We start from the raw sequence: 15,193 nt of genomic DNA on the forward strand, positions 1-15,193 counted from the left end.
AACAATTTGACATTGGCCCAATACATGGGGCATATTCCATCTAAGACTTTGGTTGTGCACAATGCATTCAGCCCAATGGTAGGATTTCAACTCCTTATCCTTAAAGCAGTATCCAAAGTCATGTACCTCTCCAACATCTTCAAAAATGTAGAAAAAATAATTCTCATTAGCAAGGGTGACGGTCTATGCCACATTTCAAGGCGGCTAGGTCCTACACGACTGTTTGCAGAAAGTGTAGGGGAGAGATGAAGCATGCATCATTGATGCCATCATGTTTGACACTTTGCCTCTCAATAAGAGAAGGCACAAGGATGCAAAATATACCATTAAAAGGCTAAAACGCAGTTGTACTTTTCAATCCAAGTCGATGTAGCCAACTCTAGGTTACGAGCCTAGGCCCAAATTTGGCTCCTTGTCCAGGCCTAGGTGACCCCATGTTGTGGGTTCTTTTGAGCTCATCCAACCCCCTTGAGAGCTTAGAGGCCCAACAATATGTCTTAAAAAAATATGTTAAGATCTGAAAAGTATTTTGCCCTAATTTTTCTCTTAATTAAACAATTTTCCCTTTCTCCTACGTTGTTAAGGAGATCTTGTTGTGTTTACAATGTAAAGGCCTTTTTGTTATCCTTCTTCGAGGACGCAAATCTCCATATTATCCATGCAAAGAGGGTTACGAAAATTTTACTCTTGATTAATAGAATGATCATATCTTTTTGTTATTTGGTATGTTGTCACATGAATAACCATGATGTGAGGCATTTTCAAATTAATAGGTTTAAAATATATTATTTAAAAAAGAGGAAATAACTTGATGTTGTTGGCATCTTGGGTCTTCGCATGTCTTCTGAAATCAATATATCTCACGAAGTGTGTTTATCACATTTCTTCTTCTCCTCCTCCTTGCCGCACATGGAGGCACCAACAAGTTTTGAGGCCTAGAGAGAGGCGTGACTGCCTCCAATCAACTCCCTTCTTTAGAGGACGACCGCGATGATGTTATGGTAAAGGTTGTATAGGTGGAGGTGTAGGTGTAGGTTGTGGTGGTTGTACAAGTGGAAGTGGAAGTGGAAGTGGAGGTGGAGATGGAGATGGTGGAGGTGCATTCTTCTACACTGCGAAGCCCCCATGTCCTCTTATCCCCTGTTGATGTTCCTCTAAAGTTGGAAGGGAACCCATATCATGAGTGAGGGTATTTATTCCACATTGCTCAATTAGAGGTGGAATATTATGTCCCATCCATGGTGAAGGAGTATGTATAATCTCCTACTCATACCCTTACTCGCTCTCGGTCGAGAAGCTTGTGTTATCAAGGTCATAACATCGCTTCCCACTTCTAGTGCTGCGGTGCACTGTTCTTAGTTCGAGCCATGGGGGAGAGAGAGTAAGGAGAGAAAGTGAAATGACAAAAACGAGGCCATATAGACTTTTTATAGGCACTTCACTTATAAGGCAACTTATATGGGAGAAAGAGTGCAGAGAGTGAAAGTGAAATGACAAAAATGAGGCCATATATACTCTTTATAGGCACTACTTCTAGGAAAATTCTTAAAAAGAAACTTTTTTATAGTGAAACTTAAAAGGTATATTATCCATTATAAATTAATGTTCTTTCACCCAATTATTGCCCTCTCTCTAATCACTGTAGCACACCATGTAACATGGCATGTTGGCCTACTACTTTGGCTCCATTTACCCTCATTGATCTCCATTACATTATGTAAAATAACACAACAAAATTTAAGGGTGTTTAGTCTAGCACATGCATGCTTTTAGCATGAACTAGCACTATCTTCGTCAACATAATGTCCACAATATTTTTCAAAATACATGCCCCATGATACCTTTAAAGGGTTTCCTGAAAATCAAAATTTAAAGGGTTTTTTGATGTAACTTCTCGTCATTAGACCTTTAGGTCAAGGAGGGCAATTAGACTTTTATCCTTCTTAAGTCTACACCTTTGATTAATTTACAAGACTACCACTTTTGATTAATTAGGAGAAGCCACGAGGAGACTATCCACACTTGTCCTCACGAACTTTTCCTCTACTAAAATGCATAAGACGAACCCTTATCATTTCAAACTCTTCATAGATCCTCCCACTCTGCATACCTTTTTATTACCAGGTAATCACGACGGTTCTCAAATTTGAAACTCTAATCAAAATGTAGTTCTTATCATTGACAACTCACCTATGAAGGCACAGACCAATCCGTGCAAACTTACCCACATTATAATCTAACAGAATCTGCAGAATCATACAGTCAAAAGTTATCATTGACTTGTAGAACATTGGCTAGAATTAAACTGTGGAAGGTACAAAACAACTTTAAATATTGCACATTAGCTATCTGACAAATGTAGAGTACAATTGACACATCAACAATAATATGATATTAAAAATCAAATTTTGAGTTACATCCAACAATACTAAAAAACTTTCAAATCTCCACTCCAAGTAACCATGTCATTGATGGCCATGTGAAATCTCCCCTCACATTACACATAACCTCCATAAAAAAAGGTACACATGGCCATTTCCTACTTCACTAAGCTCCCTTACCCTACTCTCCTTCCTTGTTTATAGGTTATATTTCACGTCAAAAACCACAACCAACTTGTTGACATTCTTCTTTTCCTTATTCATAGAAAGCCACACACACACACCAGAGTCAACATGCTTTCCTCTCCAAATACCAGCAGACTATAGTGTTCAGATGCTTGTTTATCAAACGCCATAGCCAACATAGAAAAGTACCTGAAGTCTAAGGATACACATTAGTGTTCAATTTAAAAGTCAGCGAACCTAAACAAGATACTTGCTGGAAGACTATACCACATATCACCACACAGGAACTAAATGAGACAAGGAAAGCATGCCTCAAAACTAATATTCATCTCAAGTCTGAGCTAAAACCACCTTATCCCACATGCATCCAATGCGGTAAAAAATTGCTGAATGTTTCCCATGGCACTCTGTGCCTGAATAAAGAGGCAAACCAAACAAGCCGTCAAGAGCGGCACAATTACATTTACCTAAAATTTACAAAAATTTGGGCCTGAAATAACTCAAATGAGATCTTTTTCGCTTGAAGGGCTACCTCTCTACCTCGTCAAACCACTAGACAACGTTCTTTTAAATTTGGTCGTGTCCACACCTACACATGCCCTTCTTTCACCGACTCTCGGATCTCAAAAAAGGTTGGAACAATCACCTGTAAGGAACTCAAACTGCACCTAGCGAAAATAATCCTAGTTTTTGAAAAAGGTAAATAAACGCGTTGGCTCAAATCGAAAGGGACCAAGCTTGAAATCATGCTGTGAATGCCTCTAATTCTGTCCAAAAGCTAATAAACTATCATATGACTCCTCTATTTTGTCTATCCATGCAAGTGTGCTTCAGCATATTTGATCCCTGGATCACTTGTTAACAAGATCACGAGCAGTCCCGTATAGAGAATGTAATGGTTTTGCAGCACAATGAAGACCTTCCCACACCCATTTGGCCCCATCACACATGCCACACTAACTCAAGAGCGCTTCCCCAAGGCGCCATCTCTGCACTTTGATATTACATAGCCCACATTTGAATACTATTTTTCGGAGCCTTTGGAAGTGCTCAGAGAACTCTCTACCAGTCTTGCCTGTGATGATAATTCCTGGCTCTCTGGTTGTGGCGACATTGAATCAGTCTGAGAATCCTCAGCAACAGCTCCTTTGAAACTCTCAACATCATCCTCTCCATCTGTAGACTTCAATAGCTTTTTGCTCTGATCAGCACCTTCAACAGACCGACCCAAACCTGCATCACATGATCCGCTTTGGGGGGTATCGCCCTGGGCAGGCTTTCCATCTTCTTCTTTGTTCACATGATGGATGATCTGTACCAAGCATGAACTATGAGTTATTGCAAACTAGACTATAACCTTTTGCAAGAAGCTAACAGGTAAAGAGTGTTGTACCTGTTGATGCTGCAGGTGGGTCTGCTGCCTGGCTCTCTTGTCCTGCATAAATTTTTGGCGTGTTTCATAAAACTGGAAGTCGTCCAAAATGGACGTTTTCAGATTGTAGTTCTTGAAGATATTCAGCATTTCTGACCCTTGGCCTAACGGCACCTGCAGCAAGCCACCGAGTTTGACAAATGATAACATGGCAATCCCCTCTGATATGAACATGTGTCATTAGTTCTTCTACATTGAACTCTGGATGCTTGAGGCTTGCTCATTGATGCCTCCATTGTATACGTGAGCAATGATCAGAAGGGAAGGCCATTATGCCTTCAAATAAAGAGAAATCATGCCCTTGCACCAGGTCAGCCTGCTCTCGACTGCAGCCCTAACAAGCCATGACATCACAAAATGCAGCCCGACTTATGTTAATACTGTCCTTACAAAAAAGCTCATCTGGCCCCCACTGACGTCTGTCCTGTTCACAGCCCGCACCAAGAAATAAAGCGGGTCGGGTTCCAAGATGAAAGCAGGTATGATCCTGTGCTACCCAGCACCCTGCAAGGCCTGCCAGCTAGTCCACATACATGCCCCCAACCCCCGGCACCCAGCACTAGTACAAAGTTCATCTCCAAGTAAGTTACAAAAATGTGTGATAATGCACAAAAACTGTGCTGGACAACAGGCAGACTAACTGGCCTTAGATTTAATCATGATGGTGACTAGTGACCAGTGCTTGGACAAGGGCTCCCAACATGCATAGTTGCTCATTCTAATCCCAAAAGGTAGCGGTGCACTTCTGTGCAAGTATAGCCACATGGCAACGGGCACACGTGACACCCACACACACAAACAGTTCTCCTTATGCCCCTCTAAAAACTAAACCTGCTAGTGCTCATGCATGTTTATTGCATTATTGTGTTTAGACTTGCATTGATTGGTGACCACTGTCCTGTGACTTTTTGGCCTGCCTCATGTTATGTGCATGACATATAATGATTATTTGGACATGCTCTAGTTTGGGTGGCAACGATGCCCGATAGCCCAAGGAGCGAAATTTCTATATGGGAGGCAACGATGCCAGATATCTTGGACTTCACAGTTGGGCAGTCTTAGTGACCAGATGGCCTAGATGACTGTATTGGATTTCGCGGTCGGGCGGTCATTGCGACCAAATGGCCCAGATGACTATATTGGATTTCACAGTCGGGCGGTCATTGCGACCAGATGGCCTAGATGACTGTATTGGATTTCATAGTCGGGCGGTCAAAGCAACCAGATGGCCCAAATGACTATTGATAAACTCTCGAGCGGTCCTAGTGACCAAATGGCCTTGAGCGATAGTTTGAGCGGTTTCCCTCGAGCTAGATAGCTCAGTACGGTTTTTGATGAAACCAAAAAGGACAATCCATGAACAGGAGGAACATTGCATTGTGATGTATGTTTGAATTTCTTTGACTTCGTCTGGTTTTTTTATGTGTGGACAATGCTTGCATTTATGGCATGTGATAGTCCACCACGCTCCAAACTACCTGGCCAATACCTGGAATACCAAGTAGACGGGAATGATGCATACTAGTTTGTTGACTAGCTTCTGTCTAGTTATTCTTGTAGGAGGTAAGTATGTATTTATTTTATCTACACATGTGACACGCCATGAAGACATTGTTAGAAGTCATCTCCTGTCTAGTTTTATACACCAGGGCCTTTGTTGTGGGTGTGCCCGCCCTTATGAGGTGTTTTCCCATTTTTCCCCACTATCCGTATTTTTCCCCTATTTTTTTCCATTTTTCTGAGGCTTGGGAGGTCTGCCAGAGGGTGCCAAGAGCAGTACAGTGCTGGCCGACTGGGTGTTTATCAGTCGTGGGCACTCTTGCTGCTGGCCGACTGGTTTTCATCAGTCGTGGGCACCAGTTTGCTGGCCGACTGCATTTATGCAGTCGTGGGTCTTTTTTTTATCAGTCGTGGGCACTCCTGATGCTGGCCGACTGCCCTCTAGGGAGGTATATATAGGTCCTCAGCCCCCATACCTCATTTGTATCATTTCTCGGGATCTTCTTGTGTATATAGAGCAGAGTTACACGCCTACATCTCTCTCTCTCTTGTGCTGTTTTTGTGCCTGCGTTTTTGCTCGTGTGTTCCCAGATTTGGTCATCATCTCCGCTGCGATGGTATCAGAGCCCTAGGCTCTAGATAGGTCTTGGGATTTGTGTGAGCAAGAGGGGGACTGTTTTGTGGCTGATTGGTGGACTGTTTTGGGCTGATCGGGAAGAGGAGAAGCAAGAGGAAGGCGGGCTGATTTGCTGGACAGCCACTTGCAAGTATTAGTTCTTCTTTGTTCCCACCCACCCACCCTTTTTAGAGTACATCCCCGCTATGGCAGATCTGTTTGAGATGGCCGAGAGACATGTGAAGATCCCGACACTCCCCACGTTCCCGGTGGACCGTCAGTTGGACGGGAGCAACTACGGCATATGGAAGGTGATGATGGAATCCGTTATGGAGTCCTACGATCTCGCCGATTTCATCGTTGTTGGTGTTCCACGGCCGGAAGTAGAGGAAGGGGAGTTACCGTCAACCCGAAAGGACCGGGAAGCCCAGACACAGATGTGGGATCGTGTCAACGCCAGGGTCCGTTCGTTTATTTTCCTCAACTGCACACCACAGGTAATCAACCATGTAAAGCACATGACGCTGGCCAGAGGTATATGGCAGCATTTGGCCTCACTTTACAACAGGGTATTGCCCATGAAGAGAATTTCCTTGGAAGTACAAATGCGGGTTATGAGCCCTGCAAAGTCGTCGACGATGCGGGAGCATATTAACAAGCTGCAGGCTCTTCAGCAGGAAGTTCTCCAGGCTGGGAAGGAGATATCGTCAGAGGACATGGCCATCACGTTGTTGTCACATTTGCCCTCTTCGTACTCAGCATTTTACTCGTCTTTGATTACCAATGACAGGCTCAGCACCATCACGTGGGAGGAGCTTGTGCCCATGGTCCTGGACCAGGAGGAACGATTTACGAACCCTCCTCAGGGTGGAGGTTCGGAGGCCTTTATTGGCCAACGGTCGAAAGGCCGTAACTCGGGCAAAGGGAAGGCTTCATCGGAGAAGTCTTCTGAGAAGAAGTCCGACGCTGACCGCGAGAAACTGAAGGCAGAGAGGACCTGTAATGATTGTGGCGAGAAAGGCCACTACTGGAGGCAGTGTCCCAAGCGGAAGACCGAGAAGGGTGAAGACTCCTCAGCAATCATGAAGACTCCGGCTTTTGTGCACCTGGAGGTGATGGACACCGATGCTTCATTTTCTTCAGGCAGGGAGGAGATTGGAGGACTCTCCGCAACGGATACTCGGGAATGGATTCTCGATAGTGGTGCTTCCAGGCACATGACTCCTTCCCGTTCCGGTTTACAGGATCTCTGCAGGCTTTCTGGTCATATTCTTACTGGGGATACGTCCACTATCCCAGTTCACAGTGAGGGCAGGATGGAGATAGTTCCTGATGGCAAAGGGGGGAAGCATTCCTCCCAGGTGTTGTATGTTCCGGCACTTGGTTTTCATCTGTTGTCAGTGCATCAGGTTTGCAAGACTGGCGTACAGGTGGAGTTTGATGAGCATTTTGTTGCTCTCCGGGACAAAACAACAGGCCAAGTGGTTTGGAAAGGTGGAGTGGAGAATGGAGTTTACAGGCTTTCAGCACTCTCTCTCCCAGGTCCTCAAGATTGTGATGGGTGCCAGTCTGGTAATGGCTACTCAAGTGTGGATACGCTGCAGGTGCGGGCTTTCCGAGACCAGATGGTGGATAGCTTACGAGTAGTTGGCAGCAGTTGGCAGGAACTTTCCAGTACTGAGGTTGGTAGTTCTTGTGTTCGTGAGTCAGAGGAAGCTGAACAGGTCACTTATGCTCTGATGTCTCGTATTGTTCGGAACATAGAACTTCCAGTTGTTGAGGATGTTCTTTCCACGGGGACCTTTCGAAAAGCTAGGCAGGTAGCAGGTGCTTACTTGCAGAAGGAGGTGGTTTCTCCAGGCTTTGTGGTTTCGGATTCAGAGGGGGTGGTTGACAGGTTTCATCAGGTTTCCAGGACTTGCTTGTGCACCGTAACAGGTGTTGATCCTTGTGAGCAGTGTGATGTCTCTGTGACTCAGAAGCTGTATGGTTCATTGATCTGGTTGATGGACACCAGATTGGACGGGAGCTTCCTGATGAGGCGGTTGAGCTCATGGTTGCAGATGTCTCTTTGGGAGGCAGGATTGCGTTTCCTGTGGTTTCTGCGGCATGCGAAGGATCATGGACTCTTGTACACAGGAGGGGGATTGTTGGATGGAGTTCGACTCCACGGTTGGAGTGACTCGGTTTGGGGAGGAGATCCGGACACGAGGAGATCTACTTATGGCCCAGGAGCAGTTTTACGGAGCAGGAGAAGGTTACATTGCAGGTTTGGGCTTCCACTGGAGGAACCCATGATCATCCCGAGGCACTTTGTTCGTGAACAGATCGTTGCTTATGACATCTTGCTGGAGTTCTGTTCGACGGAGGACAGTACGGTGGACCTCTTCACGAAGTCGCTCTCAGGATTTGCTCAGGCGGCACCCCAGCTCCCAGTGGTTGGTCACACAGCCAGGAGCTGAGAGGGGGTGTTAGAAGTCATCTCCTGTCTAGTTTTATACACCAGGGCCTTTGTTGTGGGTGTGCCCGCCCTTATGAGGTGTTTTCCCATTTTTCCCCACTCTCCGTATTTTTCCCCTATTTTTTCCCATTTTTCTGAGGCTTGGGAGGGCTGCCAGAGGGTGCCAAGAGCAGTACAGTGCTGGCCGACTGGGTGTTTATCAGTCGTGGGCACTCTTGCTGCTGGCCGACTGGTTTTCATCAGTCGTGGGCACCAGTTTGCTGGCCGACTGCATTTATGCAGTCGTGGGTCTTTTTTTTATCAGTTGTGGGCACTCCTGATGCTAGCCGACTGCCCTCTAGGGAGGTATATATAGGTCCTCAGCCCCCATACCTCATTTGTATCATTTCTCGGGATCTTCTTGTGAATATAGAGCAAAGTTACACGCCTACATCTCTCTCTCTCTCTTGTGCTGTTTTTCTGCCTGCGTTTTTTGCTCGTGTTCCCAGATTTGGTCATCATCTCCGCTACGTATTCTGACAGACATACCATCAAGAACAAAGACATTGGTCAAAGATAAGGCATAGAGATGTTGCCAAATGACCAGATGACACCACAGATATGGGGAAAGACCAGATGCACAAGCTCACCGGACAAGGCTAGTACTTGGAAATATTTGAAACATTTGGATATACTTGTTGTACTTGGAACACATGGATATACATGGATGTGCTTGGAACACTTGCAGTCTACAATTGAGGACAACTGCAATATAAGAGGGAGGAAATGTAACTATTTGGCCCTCCTAGCTCTTTTCACATGATGGAAGTTGGAACACATGCCCGGACACATGGAGAGGTTGATAAAAGCATGGGAACAGGGACCATGAAGTTGGCCCAAGAAAAAGTACCAGTCCTGGACAAAAAGCAAAAAAAGTAAAAAGTCAAACTGAGTTGACCGCAAGCCAAGGGCACCATTGGAAAGAGGAGACTGAGTCCGATCAGAAAGCTAAAAGCCCAAAAAGCATCTCCAGGGCCAAAAAGCAAGGCCCTAAAGCTAGAAAGACAATAAATCAAGAACTTTGTCAAAAGATGAGCAATATTTTATTATTATTAAAATATTAATGCAAATCCTCAATGATCCCCCGTAGTGTAAAGATATGATCTAGTGTGGAGTGCCCTCTCCTGAAGCCTGCCTGCCCCGGTGCTCTAAGTCTCTGCTCCTCGGACCATCTACTAAGCTCATGCTCCAAAATCGAACCATAAATCTTGGCCAAGGTGTGACCAATCATGATAGTCCTATAGTTGTTAGGGTCCATGGAGTCACTTGCTTTCAAGATAGGTACAAAAGGTCTCACCAACTGCATGTGGACAACTAAAGTCCCTCGTAAAATGCATCTACCAGACATGTCACAAAGTACATACTACATAGCATAGTCATCAAAAGCAACAGCATCAGAAGGCATCTCTACAAGTGATGAAGACGAAATGGTCAAGGCTGTTACATTTGTAGCCAAATTGGCTTGATCTGCACCTGTTGAAGAAGATGCCAGCTGCTTCTTTTTCTCACTCTCAATGCACTTCTTGCATTCATCAATGGTGTGCCTTGGTTTCTTGCAATAATTACAACGCTTTTTCTTGTCAGGCTTGTCCTCTTTCTTTGGAGGATCCAATGGGCTAGGTTTAGGCCTAGATCGATTCCCACGAAAGGAAGCAGTGTTGGCATTATCATCTCCAGATTGAGCATATATGTGCATATTTCATGCTGTATCTAGCCAGATTTATGAGGCCATGCATTCATCTTATTTTAGATATTTTTTTGCTATTTTTGTCTATTTTTTAGACATTATTTTAGTATTTTTTAAATAGTCAGCCAGCCCACTGTTTTTATACTAGCCGACCAGCTCTTGTCCAACCGATAAATTAGCACTTCATTATTCAGCTATTGCTGTTGGTTGTATGTACCTACGGAAAGCCCTCATGCTCTACTTCAACAGATAACAAGTTTTCTACTTCAGTTCTTTTGCATATGTGCTTCTTTGCAAGATCTATTGGCTGTTTTTCTGTTTTACAGCCATTCTTTCATGGTATCAGAGCCCAGTGTTGGAAAGGGACCTGCGTTTTCTACATCTACTGCTGTAGGTCGCATCTACATCTACAGAGGAGCTGCGTTTTCTGCTGTGGACCTGCGTTTTCCATTGAGGAGCCGCGTTTTCTGTTGAGGACCTGCGTTTTCCATTGAGGAGCCACTGAGGAGCTGCGTTTCTGTTGAGGACCTGTGTTTTCCACAGAGGTGCTGCGTTTTGAGCCTGAGATCTGCATTTTCAGATCTCAGCCCCGTATTTTGGTGCTACAACAGGGTTTTAACCCAGGGGAGTCATTTCTTACCTCTCCTTTTGGTTTCCCACCCTCCCATCCCTTCTTCTCCTTCCTTTCTCTTGGCTGCACTCAGCTTTCGAGGAGTAGTTTGCTGATTTTCTGATCAGCTTTGTTAAAGAGGAGGATTTTGCTGCGTTATGCATTATCAGAGATATGGCTTCTAGTCATAGACATTCTTCTCACTCGGGGATTCTCTTTTCTTCTCCCCGATCCCAAGCCCCAAATTCACAAGGATCTTCTTCCCAGTTTCGTGTTTCTCTACCTTATTCCCAGATTCCTGCTTCTTTTCCTTCCATATTCCCCACCACCACTTCTCTTGTTTCTCCCCTCCCACAAACCCTCATCCCAAACCCTTCCCATGTGCCATCCTATTCACCCCCTCAAGTGAGTGATTCCATGAAGTTGACTGCTACCAACTACCATACTTTGTCATTTTATACGCAATTGCTTCTTGAAGGAGCAGGTGTGTGGCCCTCTATCAGCACTCCTCACTTGGTGGATCCCACGTTTCGTGGAGTTCTAGATGCACGGGCCCGTCTCATCATCATCCATTGTATGACACCATCTATCCAGGCACAATTCATATCTTCTCAGAGTGATGCCAGCTAGATGTGGAATGAGATTCAGAGGAGGTTCGGGAGAGTATCTTCCGTGAAGATTGCTAAGTTGGAGGCGGATCTTGAGAAGATTACCATCAGTGACTCAGATAATATCATTGATAAGATTAGGGAATTCACAAGGATCGAGAGGCAGCTTGAGGAGTATGGGAGCTCAATCAACAACCCGATCCATAAACTGCTTGGTAAGCTGCCATCATCCTTTGACTCTTTCAAAGATCACATTTATTTCCGTGATCCTCTCCTCCCTTTTGAGGAAGTCGTGAGTTATCTCCACGACAAGTGCATGCTTCGCGGAAAAGGCAAGTCAGAGTCTGCTTTTGTTGCCTCTAACAAGGGCAAGGACAAAGGCAAAGGCGAAAAAGGCATATATGTGCATATTTCATGCTGTATCTGGCCAGATTTATGAGGCCATGCATTCATCTTATTTTAGATATTTTCCTGCTAATTTGTCTATGTTTTAGACATTATTTTAGTATTTTTTGCATAGTCGGCCAGCCCGCTGTTTTTATACTCGCCGACTAGCTCTTGTCCAACCTATAAATAGGTGGCTTGGGTTAGCATCATTAGCACTTCATTATTCAGCTATTGATGTTGGTTGTATGCACCTCCAGGCAGCCCTCGTGCTCTACTTCAGCAGATAACAAGTTTTCTACTTCAGTTCTTTTGCATATGTGCTTCTTTGCAAGATCTATTTGCTGTTTTTCTGTTTTACAGCCATTCTTTCAAGCAGTCATTGCTGACTCATTAGACATCATGTTATTCCTGTTAGAACGAGATTGCTCCTCATTGGGCAATAGAGTCACAAGGTTGTCAAAAGTGACCGCATTAAGCCATCTGTTAAGACCTCATCAATGTCGATGAGCTGCTCTCAAAGGTCTTTCACATGCGTAAGGGGCTGATCGATAGATTCACCTTCAAGCATGCGGTCACTCTCTAGCTTGCCCGGAAGGTAAGCTACACGAGCCTCATAACGACCCGAATACAATTCCGTATCCCAAGCACCCTTAGCAGTGGTGCAGGAACGAACGTGCGGAATAATGTGCCGGCGGCACGTGAGAGCAATCAACACATGTGCCTGAGCATCCTGGGCATCCCAAGTACACTGCTGCTAGGTGGGGAAGGAGGACGAGAAGGTTGACCTGCAGGAGAGTGAGCAGAAATCACTTCACCTTCCACGGGAGCAGGTGCGAGAGGGCGCTCCTCAATGCCATCCACATATAACCATACATTCTTAGCGACCAAAACATGACACATCATATAAGCCCACATGGGGTAGTTATCCCCATTTAGCTTGTCCTCTTGAGACAGCATGCCAAAGAGGTCATTACTATAGTTGGCCATGACAACACAGCAAAAGAGAGTTGTCAACGGTCACCACAAGAGTAGGCAATGCCCCGCAAGGCTATAAGAATGCAGGAGATACATGAAAACCAATGGACTAGAAGGGAACTCCTTCACCACAAGAAATACATATGCATGTCCCAAATCTGCAAGTGTACTGCACGATAATGCAAATTTGTCAAAATGTCCACAATGGCATACATATATTGTAGCAAACCACAAATGTATACATGTGCCGTGAAAAACACGATCAACTAACACCTGTAAGAGCTGCAATAAAGTGTCAAAATCTGCTAGAAATCCCCAATGTTGCATATATAAGTGCGCAAATCCCCGCAAAATCAAAGGTAAATGGATCGAATGCTGCAAAAATGGGCTCAATGTAGAAAAGCCCCAATTTTTGGGCAGCCAATTAGTCCAAATCAATGATTTCGGGAAGAGGGAAAAAATAGCAGAAGAAATCAAAACCACCTGCACCTGTATTCACCTACCAAATGTGTCAAATTGTTGATACATGTATGCACCAAACCCGCTAAAATCAATGCAAAATGCAAAATTGAAGCAATGTCACAAGTTTGGGCTCAATGTGAAAAACCCCCAAATTGTAATGACATCAATATGCTCAATTTTGCAATTTTGGAAAGGGGAAACAATCCGGAGAGCACCAGCACCTATAAACACTTGTATATCCCTAAGAAAACCTATAAAAGGTTGAAGATTTCTGACAAAAATCCTCAATTTTGCAAGTCAATGTACTGCAATCCCAATGAAAGGGGTACCAAAGCGATAAAATGCTGCAAATCAAGGCTTAATGTTGAAAAACCCCAAATTTTTGCAAACAAATTGATCGATTTTAAAGCTTTCGGGGAGAGGAAATTATTACAGGAGAATACCTACACAGGATTGAAGCAAATGGAACAAGTGCACAAGATAGTGGAGGATGCAGGCTGCAAGTACAGCAACTAGGGCACAATCCACAAAACCTTGAATAGGTTGCGCAGCTGCAATAGCAGCGAAATCAGGCACCGGCAACTTGGCTACGGCGGAGCTCAACCACACAAGGCAATAGCAACAGTAGCACAAGAACGCAAAGCAGCAGCACCGCGTTCAGAGCAATAGTGTGCACAAAACAACAATGCACAATAGCAGCAGTAGCATTGGGCAGCCGCACGAGCAGCAGCTCGAGCAGGTTAGAGCGCAGCACACTAACAACAAGTCAGCATGCGAGCAGCAGGCACAAGTGCAGCCTCAACGCGCAACTGGAAAAATTGAGCAGCTCATCAGCACAAAGTGACGCACACAGCCGCAAGCCATGGCGCGCCCACAAACTGCAGAGAAGGGTGAACTATACAAATGCACAGCTGAGAGAGAGAGAGAGAGAGAGAGAGAGTGTGTGTGTGATTTTGTGCACGATAGGCCAAAGCAAGGAGCAAAGGGCAGCAAGGAAAACCCTAACCCTAACCCTAACCGACAAGCTCGAATACCAATGTTGGGTAGGAGGGCGGCTAGCCTGCACACACACACACACACACACAAGCTCAAGCAAAGAGAAACGTGAGTGCTGGAAAAGATGTACTCTATGAAAATATGAAAGTACAATGTGAGTACCAAAAAGCCTCGGGCTAAGCACCCAACACACAAGAGTGTGTTCACACGGAAAAAACTTGTGTCCAACCACAAGGAAAAAGTGCCTGTAAGTAAGCTGGGTTCACACCTGAACTAGCCAGGAGTGGCCGGGCGGACATGACCAACAAGTCCAAGGTGGCTGCGTTTTGCTTTTCTAAGCATTTTCTACAGTGGTTGGTGGTGTAGTGGCTGTTTTTTCAGTCAGGACAGCTTCTGGAGGTGTTCTATTCGCGTGTGGCGGTGCAGCCTGACAAGCGGCCCCGACAAGCCTACTTCCCCGGCTTCTCCTCCCTCCAGTTGGGTGTTTCCGGTGCGTTTTGGTGGACTGTTTTGCTGCTGTCCAGCTCCTTTCTCTCTCAGATTTGAGAGGGGGCTGATTGGTCCTCGTGCTTCTCTCCGTCGAACAGTGCTCAAGAGACGTCTTGGAGTGCTGAGATTTGAGTTTTTTTTTTTTTGCGGCGTACTTTGCTGCTGTGGATATGGCTCCCCCTTGTACAAACAAAGAGGACGAGTTGGACGGAAACAACTACGCTCATTGGAAGCTGAATATACAGATCTGATTCATTCATAAGGGTTTTTGGGGGATTGTTCAAGGCAGTGAGAAGAAGCCCGAGCGTCCTCAAAACTCGAGGCATTGGACCCAGGTTCAAGCAACGTCACCACGAAACATTTC

The 15,193-nt window shown here is 45.1% G+C and overlaps 1 protein-coding gene across 4 annotated transcripts in view; it reads right to left on the reverse strand.

The window, feature by feature from the left end:
• Positions 1-2,851: 2,851 nt before the first annotated feature.
• Positions 2,852-15,193, reverse strand: part of LOC147609935 (YTH domain-containing protein ECT4-like) — a 39,448-nt gene continuing 27,106 nt past the window's right edge. For all 4 annotated transcript variants that reach the window (XM_086787167.1, XM_086787170.1, XM_086787168.1 and 1 more), the window contains exons 9-10: positions 3,961-4,113; positions 2,852-3,879 (exon numbers count right to left, since the gene is read on the reverse strand). In XM_086787167.1, the coding sequence (XP_086643293.1) occupies positions 3,592-3,879; positions 3,961-4,113 (441 nt within the window). In that variant the 3' untranslated portion in view covers positions 2,852-3,591. The remainder of the gene's footprint in view (positions 3,880-3,960; positions 4,114-15,193) is intronic.

Source organism: Cibotium barometz, chromosome 50 (assembly GCF_041138505.1).
Source record: "Cibotium barometz isolate CiBa-2024 chromosome 50, ASM4113850v1, whole genome shotgun sequence".
NCBI lineage: Eukaryota > Viridiplantae > Streptophyta > Polypodiopsida > Cyatheales > Cibotiaceae > Cibotium > Cibotium barometz.